Here is a 20,999-nt window from a genome sequence, read left to right on the forward strand (position 1 = left end):
GTCTCAAGAAGGGTTCCAACCTGAAACATCACACATCTGTTTTCTCCAGAGACACTGCCTGAGCCGCTGAGTTACTCCAGCACATTGGATCTATTTTCAGTATAAACCAGCATCTGCAGTTCCTTCCTACACATCCAAGACGTCACTGTTCTTTTCGCTCATGTATTTATCCTTTTCCATGGTAAATACAAGTGAGAAGTATTCATTTAAGACCACACCTGTTCCCCATGGCTCCACACATCAATTACCATGTTGATCCTTAAGGAGACTTACTCTCTCCCCATGGACCCATTCATTCTTCGTATACTAACGGAATCTTATGGGATTCCCCTTTATCTTATCTGTCAGGAATATCTCATGACCCTTTTATGCCTTCCTAATTTCCTTCTTGAGCGTACTCTTATATCCCTTCAAGGAAGCATGTTACAGGCACATTACTGCAACAACATAGGAAATAAATGGTGTATCCCTGATAACCTCATCAACATAGCGGCAATGTCTCAAGGCATCATACCTCATTCATGACAGTGAAACCTTTGTATTGGTGTATTAGATCATCACTGCACACTGAAACCAAACACACACAAGCAATCCTTGTGAAATATCCATTACACACACATCCCATGTAAATGTCAAAATTGCTTCTGCCACGACTCTCAATGACTGTCATCATTTCACTTTTATGCCTGTAAATATGACTGCAAGATAAACGTTTTCAAAATATAAATGTGTTAAAAATTCTAACATTATAATAACTTCCATCCTTTTTAATAATGACAGTTATTAAGAGTTTTGTGAGTATTTGGAGTATTCCGAGCAGTTTTGGGTCCCATATCTGAGGATGAGATTGCGTTGGAGAGGGTCCAGAGGAGGTTTATGAAAATTATCCCAGGAATGAATGAGTTAAAATATGATAAGCATTTGACAACACTGGGCCTGTATTCACTGGAGTTTAGAAGGATGAGGAGGGACCTCATTAAAACTTACTGAATAGTGAACGGCCTGGATAGAGTGGATGTGGAGAGGATGTTTCCACTTGTGGGAGAGTCTGGCCTCAGAATAAAAGGAGATGGACATTTCTTAAGTCAGAGGATGGTGAATCTGTGAAATTCATTGCCACAGATGGCTGTGGAGGTCAAGTTATTGAATATTTTTAAGGCAGAGATCGATAGATTCTTGATTAGTGTCATGGATTGTGGGGAGAAGGCAGGAGAATGGGTGGCATGGTGGCGCAGCGGTAGAGTTGCTGCCTTACAGCGAATGCAGTGCCAGAGACCCAGGTTCGATCCCGACTATGGGTGCTTGGCTGTACGGAGTTTGTACGTTCCCCCCATGACCTGCGTGGGTTTTCTCTGAGATCTTCAGTTTCCTCCCACACTCCAAAGACGTACAGGTTTGTAGGTTAATTGGCTTGGAAAATGTAAAAATTGGCCCAAGTGGGTATAGAATAGTGTTAATGTGCGAGAATCGCTGGTCGGTGCAGATCCAGTAGGCCGAAAGGGCTTGTTTCCGCGCTGTATCTCTAAACTAAATGGGGTTTAGAGGGAAAGATAGATCAGCCATGATTGAATGGTGGAGTAGACTTGATGGACTGAATGGCCTAATTCTGCTCCTATCAGTTATGAACTTATGACAGTAACACACGGTAACAAAGCACATTAGTACAATACCAGGTAACCGGATCAGAATTCCAACACCTATCTGTGATTTCCTGACATATATGCTCCTTTAATTCCCGCTGGCTATTGGGGGATTATAGCATAATCCCATCAAAGTGATCACCCCTTTCTCATTTCCAAGTTCTATCTATGTGACCATATCCCTATGGGATCTCCTTTTTATGTCCTGCCAATAAGTTCTTCCTAATCAATAATGCAACTCCCCTTCCTCTCTACCTCCACCTCTATGACACCAGAAACATTGCTACCCCAGAACATTGAGCTGCCAGTCCCTGTTCATCCCTCAATAGTGTTTCCACAATAGCTATCATATCACAATCCCATGTGCTAACCCATGCTCTGAGTGCATCCGCCTTACCTATGCGGCTTCTTGTACTGGAAGGCCCAGATATCATCTGGTGATTGCAAGAAGAACTAAGGGAGTGTTTACTGAAGTGTCTGCAGTAGACATCACATGAGTGACAGTTTGGAAAATGGAGAAGGGATTTTGAAGGATGGTGATCTGGTCAGAATGAGGATGGTGAAAATACATCATGGTTATATTCATAGAAATTCTCAGTCAAGACTTAGATTAGGATCCTTTCAGGAATATAAGTTTTAAGAATCTTCACTGGACAGTGTAAAGATTCAAATGTGGAATTGACAATAATCAGCTGTGTGTGTAAGAAAGAGCTGCAGAGGCTGGTTTACACCAAAGATAGACATAAAATGCTGGGGTAACTCAGTGGGTCAGGCAGCATCTCTGGAGAAAAAGAATAGGTGACGTTTCGTGTCGAAACCCTTGCTTTGACCCGAAGACAAATATTTGCATTCTCCGAGGCAAGAAAGACAGTGGCATCTTTGTACCATTGCTGGAGGCAAAGTCGGGGTGAAGGGTTTAAAGAGATGGTTAGGAGTTGAGATAAGAAAGCAATGCAGGGAGGTCATCATGAGGTTGGATGGTGTAGTGAGGACACAGTTTGCAAGAGACAGCCACCAATATTGTCTCTGGGAGAGTCTCATGAAAGACGTGTCGAGATTTCCCCCTCTACTCTTAGTGATGTGTCAAAAAAAATGTTTTTGGTTTTATTCTTCCAGCCCATTTTACATCAGCCCATCTCCCATGCAAAACTTTGTTTCTGTTGTTTACAATATTAACTGTTAGGAAATTAAAGAATAACCTGGTGTTCCATAGCGGGCCTGAGCAATGGTCAGTCTCTCATGAGGAGCTTTGCACTGACAGCTTATTTCATCTGCAAATGCAGCAGGTTCATTTAATGTCTGCAGGGAAAAAGAAAAAAAAAGATTAGGACATCCTCTTGAGTGCTTTAGCATGGCTTATACCACGAATTAGATCTGACAGCTGCATAAAAGCCGCACAATGCTGAGTGATTTGTTCAATACAATTGAGGCCGTTTTGCATTTAGCAGAAGATCTTTGGTTAAAGTCACTTAATATACAGAAAAATCATTTCCTTTACAAATCCAAGAGGGATTTGAGAATAAATAGAATTTAAATAAATTGGGCATATTTTACAAAAAATACTGAAATAAATTGCTGTAATAGCCATAAAGAATCACTAGTAAATTGGCATTATTTTCATTAATTTACAAATGTGGATTTTTGAGAACCAAAACTAGCTTTTCAAATGAAGTAATTTATTCTGGGTGCTCCTGCATGAGTCAAGGGCCTTGAACTCTTGGAAGTCATACAGTGGATGCTGACAAGAGACCTTTGAACAGGAATGGCTACTCAACCTATCAACCTCTCCAACTTTCACTGAGAGCATGACTCAGCTCCCTGCTCTTCCTCTTACTCAATCTGTGCTAATGCACAGTATCATAGATAGTTACAGCTCAGAAGGAAGGAATGTGTACCTTGCAGGCTCCAGACATGAGCAATCCAGTTAATTCCCCACCTACACCCTCCCATACTTATTTTCTTTAAGAATTTATCTACTCTCTTTCTAAAAAACACCACAATGGAATCTGCCTCTGCTACCTCATACCCTGACCATCCCCATCCCCACTGCAGTGCATTCCACCCTCTTCGTAACAAAAAGTCCTCACATGCTGCTTTGAGTCCTTTTGCCAATTGCCCTCAATCTATGTTCCCTGGTTCTTGAATCTTCTGATAGTGGGTACTAAACTCTTGATCTCCATGACTTTAAGTATGTCTAACAGATCCTCTCTCAACCTCCTACGTTCCAAAACAAAAAACCTTGCTCCAATTACTAAAGAAGATTCTATCCATTCTGACCTGGAGATCTTTAGTTGTCTGAGCATTCATGGGCCCCTTGGAGAGAAAGCTTCAAATCTCTATCAGCGTTGGTGGAACACTGTAATTCCTGATTTCAATCGTGGACGTAGCTCTCATTGTAATATCGTATTTCCTGGCTCTTAATTCTCCATTGGGAAAATTGTTTCTTGATATCTGTTCTGTCAAATCATTTGAACATTTGAAGCATCTCCAATTTAATGCTCAATCTCTAGCAATCAAGGAAATACAAACTTTCTGTCTTACAAATGTAACCTTCTCAGGTCATCACGTATTGGGCATCAGACATAGGAGTATAACAAAGTGCTGGAGTAATCAGACAGGTCCACTACCGATTTTGTAGCACCCTTGGTTCCAGAGCGTTGTTGGATTATCTGTTTCACCGAACCAACACAGGTCACGGCCTTGGGGTGGGGTGGGCGAGATACTGGCTTGCGAAGTTGGCCTCAAAAGTCAGCCATGGGGACTAATCTGTCGGCTCCGGCTGGGTTGCAGTTCCAGAGCCCCAGCCACAGGGGACATGTTCAACCCGCCGATCAGTCGCGTAAGTTGTGATGAGGTCGAGATTGGCCACCTCACCTGGCTTAGGAGCCATGTTTTCGGGGTGACTCCTGAGGGGGGGGGGGTGTTCAAGGGCGCTCTCATATTTTTGTGTGGATGAAAGGAGGTGTTGGACCACCAGTTGCCAGAAAATTGGTGGTGGACTATCATTCTTCCAAGAACTTCAGCATTCTCAACATTACCCTCTATCACCCTCCTCTGATAGTCACCTACACTTCCCTTAGACACTTCAAGTTGCAACAACTCTTTGAATAAAGAAGAATCTTCTCACCCGACTGCTGGCCACAATTTTAATTTGATAGCGTTTTCATCAGTGATTCACCAAAGTGACAAAATACATTTTCCCTCTCAAAATCTTTTGCAGGTACACAACTCTTAATTAGATCTCCATTCACGCTTCACTATTGCGGTGGAAATAACTTTGAATCTCCAAGATTATATCCTCGCATATTTGGCATTTTCCAAAATAATACTCTGGTATCTTTGGCTTCATTCTTTTTTTTTAACCACAGGGCCCTAACAACAATACAACAACCCACTAAATTCAACAAATTAATCCTCATTACTGCATGAAGCCTTGAGTTAAGCTGCATGCTTTGGGTTGTTTTATGTTCTGTTTTTCTCTTTAACTTGCGGTTGTAATTCCTAGGCCTTGTGGGAGAACATTTTTGAACAGCTTGTGCCCACCATTGGAATATCCAACCTCTTATTTCCAAGCTCTTCCACTTTTGCACAACAAAGCAAGATCTAAGACCAGACATGATGTTTCCAAGGCAGGAGGTAGATTTATGGATAACAGTGTATTTCATTCAAAGATTTCCAATAATATGTAGAATCATAACTGTTATAAAATACAGTTTTGTGTTCAGTAGTATAATATACATATCATTATAAACTCTTCATTACAATGTGCAGTTTGCAATGAACTATCTTCCCTATTCATAACAATCATTGCAGGCATGCAATTTAGTTAAAAAAAAATACAGGGCAAACTGTAAAACAACTTTAAACCTGTGCAACAAAACCTTTTCACTGTCCCTCAGTACATGTGACACTAAACTAAACTAAACTCAAATGAAACTTTCATACAGCCACAAAATCAGTTATTTTCTAAGGGCATGTTTTGGCTGCAATTCCCTTTGAATGGCAAATAGTAATTGGGGAAACAAACTCCATTAACTCAAAGTAGTTTATTTACTTGGATAATGATAACATTTTTTATTTAGACAAATAATGCAATTTCAATGACTAAAATTCTTTTAGCTTTAAAATAGATGTGGCTAAGGGCATGGATGGTCCACAAGTGAAAGTTCTAAATTGGGGAAAGGCCAACTCTGTTGGTGGTAGTCAGGAAATTGCAAAAGTTGATTGGAACAGGTTGTTCGGGGGCAGAGACATCCAGAAAGTGGGATGCTTTTAAAAGTGTGATAGTGAGAGTTCAAAGTATGCATGGATCTGTTAGAGTGAAGGGCAAGGCAGGTAAAAGTAATGACCCCTGGATGACAAGAGAAATTGAGGCTCTGGTCAGGCAACAGGAGACTTGGGTCAGGTATAGACAACTGGGATCAAGTGTATCTCTGGAAGAGTATTGGGGATTGAGGAGCAGAGTTAAGAAGCAAATAGCTCTGGCAGATAAGATCAAGGAGAATCCAGAGATTTTGTATATTAAGGAAAAAGGGTAACTAGAGAGACAATAGGGCCCCAGAAACCAAAGTGGTCATCTATGTGTGGAGCTGTAGCAGATGGGCAAGGTCCTCCAGGAGTATTTCTCCTTGTTTTTAACAAGAGGAAAGTCTTGAAGATCAGGGAAATTGGGGAAGTTAAAGGCGATGTCTTGAGGACAGTCCATATTACAGTTGAGGAGGTGCTTGATGTCTGAAGATGTAAGAAGATAGGTAAATCTCCCAGGCCTGATCAGATGTCAGGGAACAGTAGGGGCTGTTGTATAGCAGAAGGATCAAGGAGTACAAGTACATAGTTCCCTGAGAAGTGGCATTGCAGGTAGTTGCAGTGGTGTGTTCAGTAGTCACGTAATTGAGTATAGCAGTTGGAATATATAGTCACAAATGTCGGTGAGATAGCACTTGGAATATTATGTTCAGTTTCAGTCATCTGCTATAGTAGGAAAGATGCCATGAAGTTGGAAAGATTTACGAGGATGTTGAGAGGATTCAAGGGCATGAGTTCTAGGGAGAGGTTGGGCAGGCTAGGACATTATTCCTTGGAGCGATGGAAACGGAGGGGTGATCCTTTCTAGGTATATAAAATCATGAGAGGAATAGATAGGGTGAATGCAAATTATTTTCCCCAGGGTAGGGTAATCAAGAACTAAAAAGCATAAGTTCAAAGTGAGAAGGGAAAGAATCAATAAAAACCTGGGGGGCATTTTTTTTTGCACAAAGGGTGGTGGGTACATGGAAGAGCTGCCAGTAGAGGTAGTTGAGGCAAGTACAATAACAAAATTTAAAAGACATTTCGACAGGTACATAGACAGGAAAGGTTTAGAGAGATATGGGAAGGCACAGACAAATTTGGGCATTTTGGTTAGCATGGATGATTTGGGGTGAAGGGCCTGTCTCTGAGCTGTGTGACTCTTTGGGTTGCATACAAAGCACTGCAGAAAAGAGTAACATTTGCTCTAAAACATCATAACAACCATCAAATGCGTGTGATTAAAACTGGAACACATCACCTGTATATCACTAAATTCCATTATTTCTTGGAATATGTTGAAATTGTTGTTTGTTGTTTACTGGTGATACGGTAGAAACCCCCTTGGGATATCTGTTTTCAATGTCAACCATTTGCAAAGTAATCACGCGGGGCATTGATCTGACTGCGTTGAGAGATAGCCTCCAGTTTATCCATTGCATCTAACTGTAACACCCTCCTCACATTCCTGCCCCACCCCCAACAATTCAGTTTGTTCAATCTGCCTCTGCCAATCTGCACATTTTATGTCTCGTTACCAACAGCAGCAATGAACTCAAATCCACAGGCTGTCCCAATTCAGTACTGATGTGATCATAGAGATTCTCTGACAATAAAGCACTCTTGACGTGACTTGAAGAATGTGCCATCAGCATCCATAGGGGACCTTTGTGTTGGACACGACTCCGTCCACAGCAACAAGTCATGGATTGCCAGGAAACCTAAACAATGTTGCAGACCACTGATTATAGTCATTCAGCCTATCCGTGTGGCTTTCTGGCAAAACTCCAATGGAAAGCCCCAAAGAGAACTTCTTGCCATTTGTTCTCCCTTCGTTTCTTTAATGAATACAAACCGGGATGAAGATTCTCTATTGGCATTTACTAACCTGAACAATTCCCAATGATGCAAACCACCATTTCTCTTTGGCGTTACTAGTTAAAAAAAGAACCAGTCTCACTGGAATTAATGGCGTCTGTGGGATCATAACAAAACACGTTATCCAAAATGCTATCATGTGCATGAACCTCGCTTGCTTTTTCAAATGTGAAGCCAGATTTGATTGACTTTAGGCTTTAGAGATACAGCGTGGAAACAGGCACTTGGGCCCACCAAGTCTGTGTCGACCAGCAATCACTCCATACACTAACATTGTCCTACACTAGGGATAATTTACAGTTTTATCAAAGCCAATTAACCTACAAACCAGTATGTCTTTGGTGTGTGGGAGGAAATCGGAGCACCCAGAGAAAACCCACACGGTCACAGGGAGAACGTACAAACTCCATACAGACAGCACCCGTAGTCAGGAGAAACCAGCTCTGTGGCGCTGTAAGGCAACAACTCTACTGCTGCACCATTGTGCAGTGGTCTTTGAAGAATCTAATCCATTGTGAATATTTTACATCATCCCTGCCCTTCGACAGATCATTGCAAGGTTTTGTTTTAAATTTCTTCCTGGAAAAGCCAACTAATAATTGCAAAGCAACAACCAAAGGGCCTCTGGGAATATGGTGAATAACAAAAACAGCGTTACACCTTAACTAATGAGATTAAGCATTCAGGAATAAACAGGAAAAGTACTAAAAAGAATGTCAAATCAGGTGTCGCATACAACAAAAGATAGAAATAATGACTGGATTAAGAGAGACAGACCATGGGGAAAAGGACAAGAAAGTTCTTGACTATTTTTTAATCTGCAATAATAATCCACAATCTGAAGAAATAAGGCTCTAAAATTATAATTTACTTTCGGGAGAGGAGAATTTAATAGACCATCATGAGTAGCTATCAGCCCCTCAAAGGCTTACCTACACATTGATAATTGCTAGATAGCTTTTAATTCATTTGTATATTCAATAATTTGGTGAAAGGCCCAGAGAGGTTGAAGGGGAAATGCTGTTTTATTGCAGAGCAAATGGTGGAGCCGAGCAAATTGATCATTAATTTGTGGCAATTTGTAATTCAGTGATGTTTCTTTCACTCCGAAAGTAGCTGGCTAAACTGGTCATTAGTCACAGTGTGTGACACACAGGGACCTTTCACCTCCTCAAACACCAGTTAATGCACTTGCCTTGGCCCTCCAAGGTCAGGATGGATAAGAGAGAATCTTTAGCCAATTACCCCACCCTCTTTGATCCAGAGCAAGTCCAAGTTTGCAATCAATCTCACTGACAGAGCTCAACTTTTGGTGGAAAGTTAGATTTACCGGTAATTCAAATATTGATAATCAAGTCAAGGGTAATTTTTTAATGGATGTTACTTGCATATTTTTGATTCCAATGGATAGATAATTTAAAATAAACAACTTTGATGCAGAATCAGTTGTAGAACATAGCTACCAGAGTATAGCTTCATCTTAATCAACCTGTGCATACTTTGGAAAAACAATTTAAATGAAAATTATGTTCAATGCAAATAATTCTGCAATGTCTTTCACCTGTTTAAAACATGAAGCCAGAGGCAGGGCCTACTCACAAAATAGAATCATAGAGCATTGAAATAGGCCATTCTACCCATTTTTTAATGCTAACTTGTGGGCTCCCTCCTGTATTAATAACATCTTTAAGTTTTTGTTCCATAGCCTACAATGCCAAAGTGACCCAACTGTAAACAGGTCCACCTTCCCTAGAATGGTCCCAGTGATTCGTGAACTTAAACCCATCCTCCAGCATCATCCTCTCAGCCACACATTTACCTGGCTTCTCTGTCTATTCCTATATTCATTAGCTCATGGCACTGGAAGCAATCTAGACATTATAATCTTTGAGGTACTGCTCTGTGAATAATTACAGCTCCCTGGACTCATGTTGCAGGAGCTCATTCTTTCTCCTACCTATATCATTGGTACCTAAATGTAACAAGGCCTCTGGTTATTCACCCTTCCCTGTCAGAATGTCCTGCAGCCATTCCAAGACGTCCTTGACCCTCACGCTAGGGAGGCAACACACCAACCTGGAGTCTCTTTTGCGGCCACACAAATGTCTATCTATCCTTCTTACGATTGAATTCCCAACCACCATCACTCTCTTGTTTGCTGCCTCCGTACAGCAGTGTCCACGGTGATGCCAACAACTGGCTGTTCTCCTCTGGGAGGCCATTGCCTAGTATCTGACACAGCGTGCAGTACTTGTTAACATATTTGCCAATATTCATGGAACAAAGAACAGTACAAGGCAGGAACGGGTCCTTCGGCCCACAATGTTTGTGCTAACATGATGCCATTGCACTGATCTCACCTGCCTGTACATAATCGATATCCCTCTATTCCCTGCACTTCCATGTGCCTATCCAAAGGCCTCTTAAATGCCACTATCATATCTGCCTCCACCACCACCCTTGGCAATGCGTTCCATGCCTACACCATTCTCTGCATTAAAAACTTGATCCACACATCTCCATTAAACTTGCCCCCTCTCGCTTTATCGCTATGCCCTCTAATGTTGGACATTTCCATCCTGGATAAAAGATTATGACTGTCTACCGCATCTATGTCTTTCATAATTTTATATACATACTTTTATATAATTTTATATACATATATATTCTATCACCATTCCTTCATCCAAACATCACCCATTCCTTCTATCCCGAGATGCTGCCTGCCCCGCTGAGTTACTCCTGCATTTTGTGTCTATATTCTATCAAGGTTGTGTCTGGAGATCAAGAGAACACGATGGAAATTCCAAATATTTTGTGTTTGGACTCAGTGTCTAAGTACTGGAGTCGGTTTATAGTTTTGTGTGGGATTTACATTTCAATGCAACTGTAATCTGGCTGCTCAGTGTTGTATTTAGTGTATTATCCCTCAGCTCCAAAACGTTGAACATCCCAGGTGTCAATGATAAAATTCCAGCCTCCGTTTAGCTAGTGAGAAAAGAAATGAAGAGAAAGATCACTTTCCTTAATGTATGTATTTTTATGTGATACAACCTTGCTACAGTCCCAAACAAATGATCCTCTATCAAATCTGGTCAGGATATACATAACGGGACAAAAGTCCATGAAGGTTATATGTGTTAGGATGTGAACGCTGGCATCATTTGTTATTGAGCACAGAGGCTTTTGTCATTCGGGTCCCCTCCTTTACACATCGAATGCAAAAGTGCCTCCCAGTAGGTTCTTACTTTCCAAATAAGCCTGCAAAATGCAGCACTTGTATGTAGATCTGAGACTGTCCTTGGGTCAGAAACATATACAGTTCTGTCTCTACCACATTTCTCCCCCCACCCCCGCTAATTAAAAAACATTTAATTTTTCCTCTTTATTTCCATAAGACATCGGAGCAAAATCAGGCATTTGGCTCATCAAGTCTACTCCGCCATTCAATCATAGTTGATCTATTTTTTCCTCTCAATCTCACTCTCCTGCCTTATCCTCGTAACCTTTGACGCCCTTACTAATCAAGGAGCTATCAATCTCTAAATTTATAAATACCCAATGACTTGGCTCCCACAGTCTTCTGTGGAAATGAATCCACCACCTTCTGGCTAAATAAATTCCTCCTCATCTCCTTTCTAAAGATGCATCCTTTTATTCTGAGGCTGCAGCTAGACATCCTTTTATTCTGAGGCTGGACCGAGACTCTTCCACGAGTGGAAATATCCTTCTCCACATCCAGTCTATCCAGGACTTTCATTATTCGCAGGTTTCAATGAGAGCCCCCTCATCCTTCTTTCAACACTACTTCCACAATATTTTTACAGATTATTGTTCCAGTCTTTTAACTCTCCTTTTTGTTATCCTAATTGGATTACAACTATTTCTCATGGCCTTCCTTTACATCATTAATTTAGCCACGTACTCCACTTTCACTTTTATCTTCAGTATCATCTGTTCATTGGAAACAGAACCATAAACTTGCCCTGGGTTTACAGACCGTAATTGCTCTGACCTACTTAGAAATGTTGCTTCAGTGTCGTGTAACTTTTCCCTTTAATCATGAAGACAAACTCCCTATTTTACTCTACTAAACTGGTTTCTCTCCATTGAATCCACATTGTTTTCAAAGCTCTCCAATGTGCTTTATTACCTTGAAGTTTAGAAACATAGAAACATTAGAAACATAGTTTAAGGTTATGATTGCACATTGCAAATGGGTCTAGGGTTCTCACGCCTTTTGATCTTATCTTTGACCTTTTGTTCCAATTACCTGCCAATCAACCTCACCCCCGACCCACCTATTTTGACCTATTACCTGCCACGTAGGTCCTGTCTCTCCCATTTTTCAGCTTTCTTCTCCCCCACCTCCCCCACCTCCCCCCAACAATCAGTCTGAAGAAGGGTGAAGAAACGTCACCTGTCCATGTATTTCAGAGATGTTGCCTGACCTGCTGAGTTAGTCAAGCACTATGTGTCCTATTGTATATTAACCAGCATCTGCAGTTCACATGGTTCTACTGGGAACTGTATTTTACCAGTTATAAAACATTCAATAGAGCAAGAATGCAAAGGAAAGGTGAAGAATAAAAGCATTACTGAAAAGTACGGACCGGGCACAGGTTTGGTGAAAAACAAGGGCGAAGGTAAGAAATAAGACCAGCTGTTATGCAGCCTGCTGTCAGATCATGTACGACATCAAATCTAACCAATGTATGTATCATTTCCTAGACCCTTTCCCACCATCCACATACTATTTAACCACAGAATCTAGAGCTACCGAGCACAGCATACCATCCTGCATTATTCTCAATGCAATCAGCCTAAAATGTTCCTATATTATCCCAGAGACAACACAGGGTTAGAATGAGCAGCAACGTATAAACTTTGCATGAATCGTAAATGACTGTATCTGCTCCTGGCCTAGAAATAGAGACGGTCGGACTAAGGTGCAAGCAGGAACTGCTGGTTTAAACCAAAGATAGACGCAAAATGCTGGAGTAATTCAGCGGGTCAGGCAGCATCTCTGGAGAAAAGGAATAGGTGACGTTTTGGGTCGGAAACCTTCTACTGACTGAAAGAAGGGTTCCGACCTGAAACATCACCTATTCCTTTTCTCCAGAAATGCTGCCTGACCCGCTGAGTTACTCTAGCATTTTGTGTCTATCTTCTAATGATTGGGAAACTTGTGTAGAAGTGCTAGTAAAGTGGCAGGGGATTTTAACTCAGCCAATTAAATAATCTGGAATAAAAAGAAAATATTAGAAATAACAACTGAATAGTTATAAAAACCCACACGTTTCACAATTTCAACAAAGAAAACATCTACCCGTCTTACCTGTGACTTCAGAGCTGTGGCTGGGTCTAATAAGCACCAGAGCACCACTTACATCAATAATGGTATAACTGATAGATTGGACGACATTGACTTGGACATGAGTGTATTTAGCCCAATTGCACTTGCAGACCAAGATCTGGGGACATGCCTGAAGTTAGAAGGTCGTTGGTCAGACAACATTTGACCTTGTCACTATTGCAGAAGATTCCTTTTCAGACATTGTCTCAGTTGAAGTTGGGTTTGCCCATGCCACTGGTGGCACTGTGATATCATGTCAGGAAAGAATGGCTCTGGGAGTCTTCATCATTGATTCTGGTCAACAGGATGTCTCATGAGATGAGGTCACACATCGTCGAAGAGACGAGATGCTAATTCACTAATTCGCCACCGTTTGTATCCCTGTATCCCTTCGTTATCATCTTTTCCCCAGCCAACAGTGGGCCATTTATAGGCTCCATCCCTCCTTGGTCATCTGTTGCTGGCCCTGATTTATTCTGACCTTTTCATACCTGCAGTTCTCCCCCCCTTAATGTTCAAGTCTGAGGAAGGGTTCTGACCCGAAACATCACCTATTCCTTTTCTCCAGAGATGCCGCCTGACCCGCTGAGTTGCTTCAGCACTTCATGACTATCTTCAGCAAAGATGTGAATGCCCTCTGACACAGGTGGCACAGTGACATCATGTCAGAAGGAATTACTCTGGGAGTCTTCATAATTGATTCTGGTTACTGGGATGTCACATGCGGTGAGATCATATATTGTTGTGAAGAAGCGGTGCTAATTCCTGTCTGACGCCCTTCCTCTGCTGTTCATCTCTAGCTTTAAGAGCGCATGTAAGAAACATTGACAGTAGCAAGGACACAGAAGGTACTCCGTGTAGTAATTATTCATCCCATTGTTAAACTGGCAGACTGATAACCCAACAGGCCAATTCCTGTAAGATATGTCAGTCAGACTGGATCTGTGGCCAGTTTTGTTAGAACCAACATGAAGACAAATGTTACTGAGCTTGTCCTCATCAACTTAATTGCAGTGATGCATTACCCTTCAAAGTAGTGGGCGGAGTGAACGATTGCCCAGTTCTTGTGGACACTTCCACATGTTGGAAATCCTGCAGTGTCCAGTGGCATTACCACAGTGCTGCTTATAACAGGTTCAATCATACCTAATAGCTCGGATCTACACATTAATGACCAACTACACATTAATGACCAACTGGTCATTCTGAAGTCAGGATCAATTGACTTCACCAAAATCCATACCTCGCACCATATCTCCTCACTCCAACACTACAGTCAAACTATGGAACCAAGAGCCTGTCGGGATCTGTATCTGATGTACTCAGGGATGAGGTGGCAACTTGAGGAAGCTGCAGTATATGTATGCCAAGCATCAAAATCAGCACACTAGAGATCAGAGCCAAGTGATTCCAAAACCAAGCAGAACAGGTCACAACTGACGTCCTGCTAAATCCAGGTTCAGTACAATTAATAACAAATAACTTCATGAAGATCCTCAGAGACCAGGGTGGGGAAGGTGCAAGTTTAAAAGATGTAATCCACATCCACTGATCAGAACCTCCAGCCAAATTCCACAAAGATAACTCATTGCTATAGGTGAGGAATGATGACTGCCCTTGATGACAAGGTAGCATTTGACTGTGTGATCTCAAGACACCATTCTTGTGGTTATTGGAAGTCAATCATCACGGCTTTAGGGCTGTGCTGGAGGAGTCTGTTGGCACAGTATCCTGGAGTATCCATCTTTCACTGCTTCATCACCCCTCCACCACACAAGAAGAGGAGTGGATGTGTGCTAATTCACAAAGACCCAGATAATGCAGCAGTCTATTCCAGATGTCACAAGATGTACAACGTTCAGAATTGGGGTGATAAATGAATAGAACAGTACCGTACAGGAACAGGCCCTTCAGCCCACAATATTCACCTCACATAAAGTGGCAGGCACGGGTCTATCTCGAGGGTGCTTAACCACCTGCCATTAATATTCAGTCGTATTACCATTGCCAATTTTTGTCAGTCAACTTGAACTTTTTCAAGGAACTTAAAACCTTTGAGTTCAATTTTGGTCCGACACTGTTCAGCGATCACCCGCACACTAGGTCTATCCTACACACATCGCACAAGGAACAACATACAGATGCCAATTAACCTACAAACCTGCACATCTTTGGGATGTGGGAGGAAACCAGAGCACCCGGAGAAAACCCACGGGGTCACAGGGAGAGAGAACATACAAACAGCACCTGTCAGGATCGCACCCGGATGTTTGGAACTATAGGCAGCAGCTCTACCACTGCGCCACAGTGCCGCCTATCTGTGCCACGCTAACAACCATTTGTCAATGGAGCGGATGGATAACAGACTTCAACTGAAATGCGAATAGACCTCAATGACTTGGGCAGGCGTAGCTTCTGCTGAGATACCTTTCTCCCTTCTTCTCTTCCCTTTTTCAATAGCTTCTGCTCTTCATATTCTCCATGAACTTACCTAGTCATGCTGCACTCTAAGCGCCGGCCTACCCCTGTACCCATGCAGGGTAGTTTGGGAGCTAGGAATTGAATATAGAACAGCACGGCACAGGAACGGGCCCTTTGGACCACGATGTTTGTGCTAAACATAAAGCTAAGTTAAACTGATCTCATTTGCCTGTACATGATCCATAACCCTCCATACCCTGCATTTCCATGTGCCTTTCTAAAAGCCTCTTAAATGCTACTATTATATCTGCCTCCACCAACTCCACTGGCAAGACCTTCCAGGTCCCCACCACTCTCTGTGTAAAAAACCTGACCCGCACATCTCCATTAAACTTTCCCCCTATAGCTATGCTCTCCAGTATTAGACATTTCCATCCTGCGAAAAAAAAGGTTCTGGCTGTCTACCCTATCTATGCCTCTCATGATTTTATATACTTCTATCGTCTCCCCTCAACCTTCAACGTTCCAGATTAAAAAATCCAAGTCTATCCAACCTCTCCTTAGAGCTGAAACCCTTTGATGCAGGTAATCAATGTATTAATGAATCAAATCCAGAAAGGAGTGTAAGTAATTGAGCACATTTTGAAGGAACTGGCACGTGGCACATTTTATTGAGGATGTACTAACATCAGCTAGATGTACACAGAAAAAACAAATGGGTGCAAAAGCCAGGACAATATCCTACCTGTCACACCACTTCACGTGGACTTTAGCAACTCTAAAGAACTCTTTATACGGTCGCTTAGAAAATCACAGCAATGTTTTTTTTAAATCAATCATCCACTAATGGTTACAAGCCAATAGTCCCTTTAAACAATCTGTGTGGGGAGGGGATGGGTTGCTTCTGTTGCTGGCCATGTGTTCAACTCTGTATCGTTCGGGGAAGGCATTAGTATTAAGCTCCAAAATGGCAGTGCTGACACCAGATGATAGTAGCACAATGATTAATGATATAATACGTCTGTCCTGCAGAATTCCAGCAAATATTAGTGCATCCTCAATAAAATGGTGTTACATGTCACTTCCTTCAAAAATGTTTCCGATTGTTTGTTTCCTTTCTGGTTTTGATTAATTCATGGTAGCAGCCAAACAAGGCCCTGCTAAGGAGCGACATTATGTAGACTCTGAGTGGAAATTGATTGGTTATTTTTAGCGGGTGATTTCATCACTTTGATTTATTAACAGATCAACAGATACTTCTATTCTTCCTTCAGCTAACAACCAGCACCTTGATTATTCACCAGGATTCAAAACAACGCACACGGGCTAAAAATGTAAAATGATGCTGCCATTGTTATGGCTTGTATTCTTTTGTAAAAATTATGATTTGCAATGTTTATGTAGAATCAGCTGAGTAACAGGCTTCTCTTGTATGAATCATGCTGTCCTATTTGAATGCTTCTATTCCGACGGCAACATTTTTAATCCCTGCTGAAATGATAGTTTTGATTTTGCACTAAAAATTTGATATATTAGGCAATGTTCCATTGATGTCACACTTTGCACCATTGGAGATATACATCGGAAGCGATGTTTAATGTTATTGATATCAAGCTTTACTCTGCAGGGTGTGAAGAATCAGTTGCTAAAGCTCTTCGTTACATTACGGACATATGGGTTTTGAAGCCACACGCCGTCACCTTGTACATCATGTTTTCTACCTTCCCAGACAGAGCCTGATGTCGGAATGGCTTGGAAGGCAGACAGTCTCCCGGAGCGGTTAAGGCATGCTGAAAAATGAAGCTGGTTAATTTAACAGCCACATTAAATGCACAAGAAAGGTCACGGCGAGCTGAACTATTGTTTGAACGGACGATCATGCTGTGACCAGACCGTTTCCCTCATTAATGCTGAACACAAACAAGCTCTGAACCATCAGATTAACATCATCACACACACATAATGGTTATTTGACTCACCGTGTGTGGCTGAGGGCAGGTGTGTTCTATTTCCTCCATAGTCTTTGATGGAAGCTTATAGCAGGAGGATTTTGGGATACCTTCTTGTGACTCAGCATCGAATTTAAGAACTGGCATGACTGAGGAAAAGCTGCTGCCTTCACGACCTAACTCGACCGAACCCTTTTATTTCCCATCAATTTATCTTCCTCATGCTACCGAAATTTTAGTTCTCAACACTGAGGCCATCGGCAAACCTTTCCCATCCCCTCCGTCCCTCCATCACCATCCCGAGAAATGGCGAACATTATTCTCTCATGTCAGCTGAAAGGCAGGACCTTCAGCTGTTGCCATGACGACCATTCAGCTGTAGGTTTGTTACTACCTCGCCAAGCACACTGATTTACATAACGTGCACTGGTTGGCTGTGTCCGCAGCGAAGAGGAGAGGAGAGGAGAGCAAGGCACACGATATCTTGTGTCGGGCTGCAGACAGGAATGGCTTTCACATAGTCCACGGGGTGGGGGGGGGGGGGAGTCAGAACACAATTCCAGAGAAGCGGAATCTAGTTTTCTCCCATAATTATTTAACTTGATCAGTCAATTTGGCTCACAGAGAAATGTGGATAGAAACAAACGCCACTACTGCTAAAATGTTGTACTGTAGAAGCACTGCACTTAAGAAACATTAATAGTGGTCTTAATGATAAATGCTGGAGATTGCATTGACTCACTTGTCCACAAAATATGAGCTGTTCCTGCTGAATAAAACGATTTTCCTCTATGAACAATGGAATGGGTTGTTTTTCTTAATTATCATTCGCTTAAATTACAAAATATTTGTCATTCCTCTCTTTCACGTACCACAGGGATTAAATGTTTCCATCTTGTGGGAGTTGCAGGAAGGCCTTGTTTATTGTCTGACCCGAGTCAAAATGAGATGCTGCTGATGGAACAACTGCATGAGCCTGTGCTGTTCTGATGGTGATGGTCACCGACCCATTGTCCTCACTGCCCCTTTGTCTCTTCACGGCTTCCTCCAAGGGAATACTAATTTGGAAGCTTGTTCAGTCATCAGCAAAGGGTGGAAGGTAATAACCAGCAACAGCTTGTTTGACCTGATGCCTGAGACTTGTCTCAGTCTCTGGTTATTCTTTCTCTTATCTTCCTTAAAACAAACTAACTGAGATGGCAGTTTCCTGGAATGCGCACTCCAGGAACATTGCGAAAAAGTGAGAGATATTTTTTCAACAAGGTTCAATTGACAGTGGCAACGTTTTGGAATGAGTTTGCAAATTGTGAAAAGAAATGTGACAAACAGGCTGGTATTTGCAACTGAAATAAATTAGTGTTGATGTTAGATAACTAAACTGGCCAACGGTAATTACTTGTACAAATTGGATCGTGCTTCATCTGTGGGAGTTGGGCTGATTGTATTTACAACCTGCAAGTTAATTACCCCCAATATCAGCTGACATTATAATTCATTGATAAGCAACCTTCTGAGTCAAAACCAAGATACCATAAAGAAACCATAAATTATTCCATTATAATCAATTGAACAAAGTCTGACTCTGTGGTCAAAGTTTAGTTGAGTTTACAGATACAGCATGGAAACAGGCCCTGAGGCCCACTAAGTCCATGCCGACCATCACATTAGTTCTATGTCATTCCATTTTTGCATCCTACACACTGGGGGCAATTTACAGAAGCCTATTCATCTACAAACTCGCACGCATTTCTAATGTAGGAGGAAACTGGAGCACCCGGAGAAAACCCACGTGGTCAAAACTCTGCCGCTGCACCAGTGTGCCGCCCCATTTTGTTGTTCTGTTTCAGGCCACATGACAATAAAGCACTCTTCATTCTTGACCACCACACGGAGGCCTCACCAATCGCCCGCATGACTGTCTCAACCTGCAACTTTGGCAAAATGAAGAAGGGTCCCGACCCGAAACATCACCCATCCTTTTTTTCCAAAGATGCTGCCTGACCCACTGAGTTACTCCAGCACTGTGTGTATCTTTGGCATAAACTAGCATCTGCAGTTCCTTGTTTCTACATTGGCAAAATGGTTCTGCAACTGGGGAGTTCAGGACGATGAGGAACGGATGTGGCAAGTGGTCTCTCTCAGCAGCATCTGGAGATTAGTTCTGCTTAGACTACAGCTGACATTAGACCGAATCACCCATTCCCTCTCCCAGCTTATACCTGGAAGGGGTTAAAGCAGAATTTGTTTACGTAAAAGGAGACTGCTTGATGCCTGGGTTTTGGCATTCAACAGAATGAGAGAACTCTCATTCTCTGTCTTTTCTTGGTACCTCTGCCCATTAAACTTACATCCAGTTCCTTTTGGAAATTTTTATTAAACCTATTTCCACCATCACTTCGCGCCGAGCATTTTAGATCCTTGTAACTCACTGTGTGAATTTTTTCCATTCTCTTCCCTGTGTTCCTATAAATCTGCCTCATCTGATCACAGACAGTCTCACCAATAGACAGCAATTTCCCTACATAATCAAAATTCATAGTTTTTTATAGGTTTTTTAACCTCTGTTCTGGGGAAAACAAGCCAAGATATCCTCTCTCCACTCTTAACAGAATCGATGTGAGATGGAGCTGTTTCTTTCCTTTAAAGCCACTAATTGTTCCCCTTTCTCATTATCCACCGCCGTTTTCCACCCAGAACAGAATTCACAACACATGCAAGTCTGCTCACTCAGCCCTCTTACAGCACAAAAGCCTTTTGTGAGGGTTTTTTTTTGTTACAGATGCAGTTGATTGAGACCGGTTACACAATCACATCAAATGGATTCATGGACCGGATGTCGGAACAGGGTAAAATTATAATAATAGGCTAAGTTGGGAGGCAGAATGGAAAACAAAAATCAGGCTTCAAATAGATTCATTCCATTGAAGCTCATGTGAAACAATATTTTAGGATATTTTGCAAGGAGGCTGTTGAGGCAGATGCAGGATAAATGTATAACATTTAGTGCAACATAAAATCCAAAAAGTTCAAATAAATTCTGATTAAAGATAATTTGAAGGTCCCCATGAGCTAAATGGGAGGTCAGCTGGTGAGAGGATGATTCAGTTGCCTGATAACAGCTGGGAAGAAAATGTCCCTGAATCTGGAGGCATGTGTTTTCAGACTTCTGCATCTATTGCCTGATGGGAGAGGGGAGAAGAGGCCTATAATAAACTAAATTAAACTAAAATAGCTCAGTGAGTCAGGCAGCATCTCTGGAGAACATGGATAGGTGATGCTTTGGGCCAGGACCCTTTTTTGACTGATTGTGGTAGGACGAGAGAAAGGTGAAGAGAGGTGGGGGTGGAACAAAGCCTGGAGATGCTGCCTTACTTGCTGAGTTGCTGTTGTCTTTTTTTGTAAACCAGCATCTGCAGTTCCTTGTGTCTAGTAGTTTAGTTAAGTAGTTTTAATCTTGTACTGTATATG

At 41.9% G+C, this 20,999-nt stretch overlaps 1 protein-coding gene across 3 annotated transcripts in view; it reads right to left on the reverse strand.

Annotated features, from left to right (window-relative positions):
* Positions 1-17,939, reverse strand: part of pcyt1ba (phosphate cytidylyltransferase 1B, choline a) — a 40,117-nt gene extending 22,178 nt beyond the window's left edge. For 2 of the 3 annotated variants that reach the window (XM_078409142.1, XM_078409141.1), the window contains exons 1-2: positions 17,562-17,935; positions 2,840-2,939 (exon numbers count right to left, since the gene is read on the reverse strand). In XM_078409142.1, the coding sequence (XP_078265268.1) occupies positions 2,840-2,939; positions 17,562-17,678 (217 nt within the window). In that variant the 5' untranslated portion in view covers positions 17,679-17,935. Of the gene's footprint in view, positions 1-2,839; positions 2,940-17,561 lie in introns of all 3 variants that reach the window. The other variant, XM_078409143.1, reaches the window with a different exon arrangement.
* Positions 17,940-20,999: the final 3,060 nt, after the last annotated feature.

This window comes from Rhinoraja longicauda, chromosome 12 (assembly GCF_053455715.1).
Source record: "Rhinoraja longicauda isolate Sanriku21f chromosome 12, sRhiLon1.1, whole genome shotgun sequence".
Classification (NCBI taxonomy): Eukaryota; Metazoa; Chordata; class Chondrichthyes; order Rajiformes; family Arhynchobatidae; genus Rhinoraja; species Rhinoraja longicauda.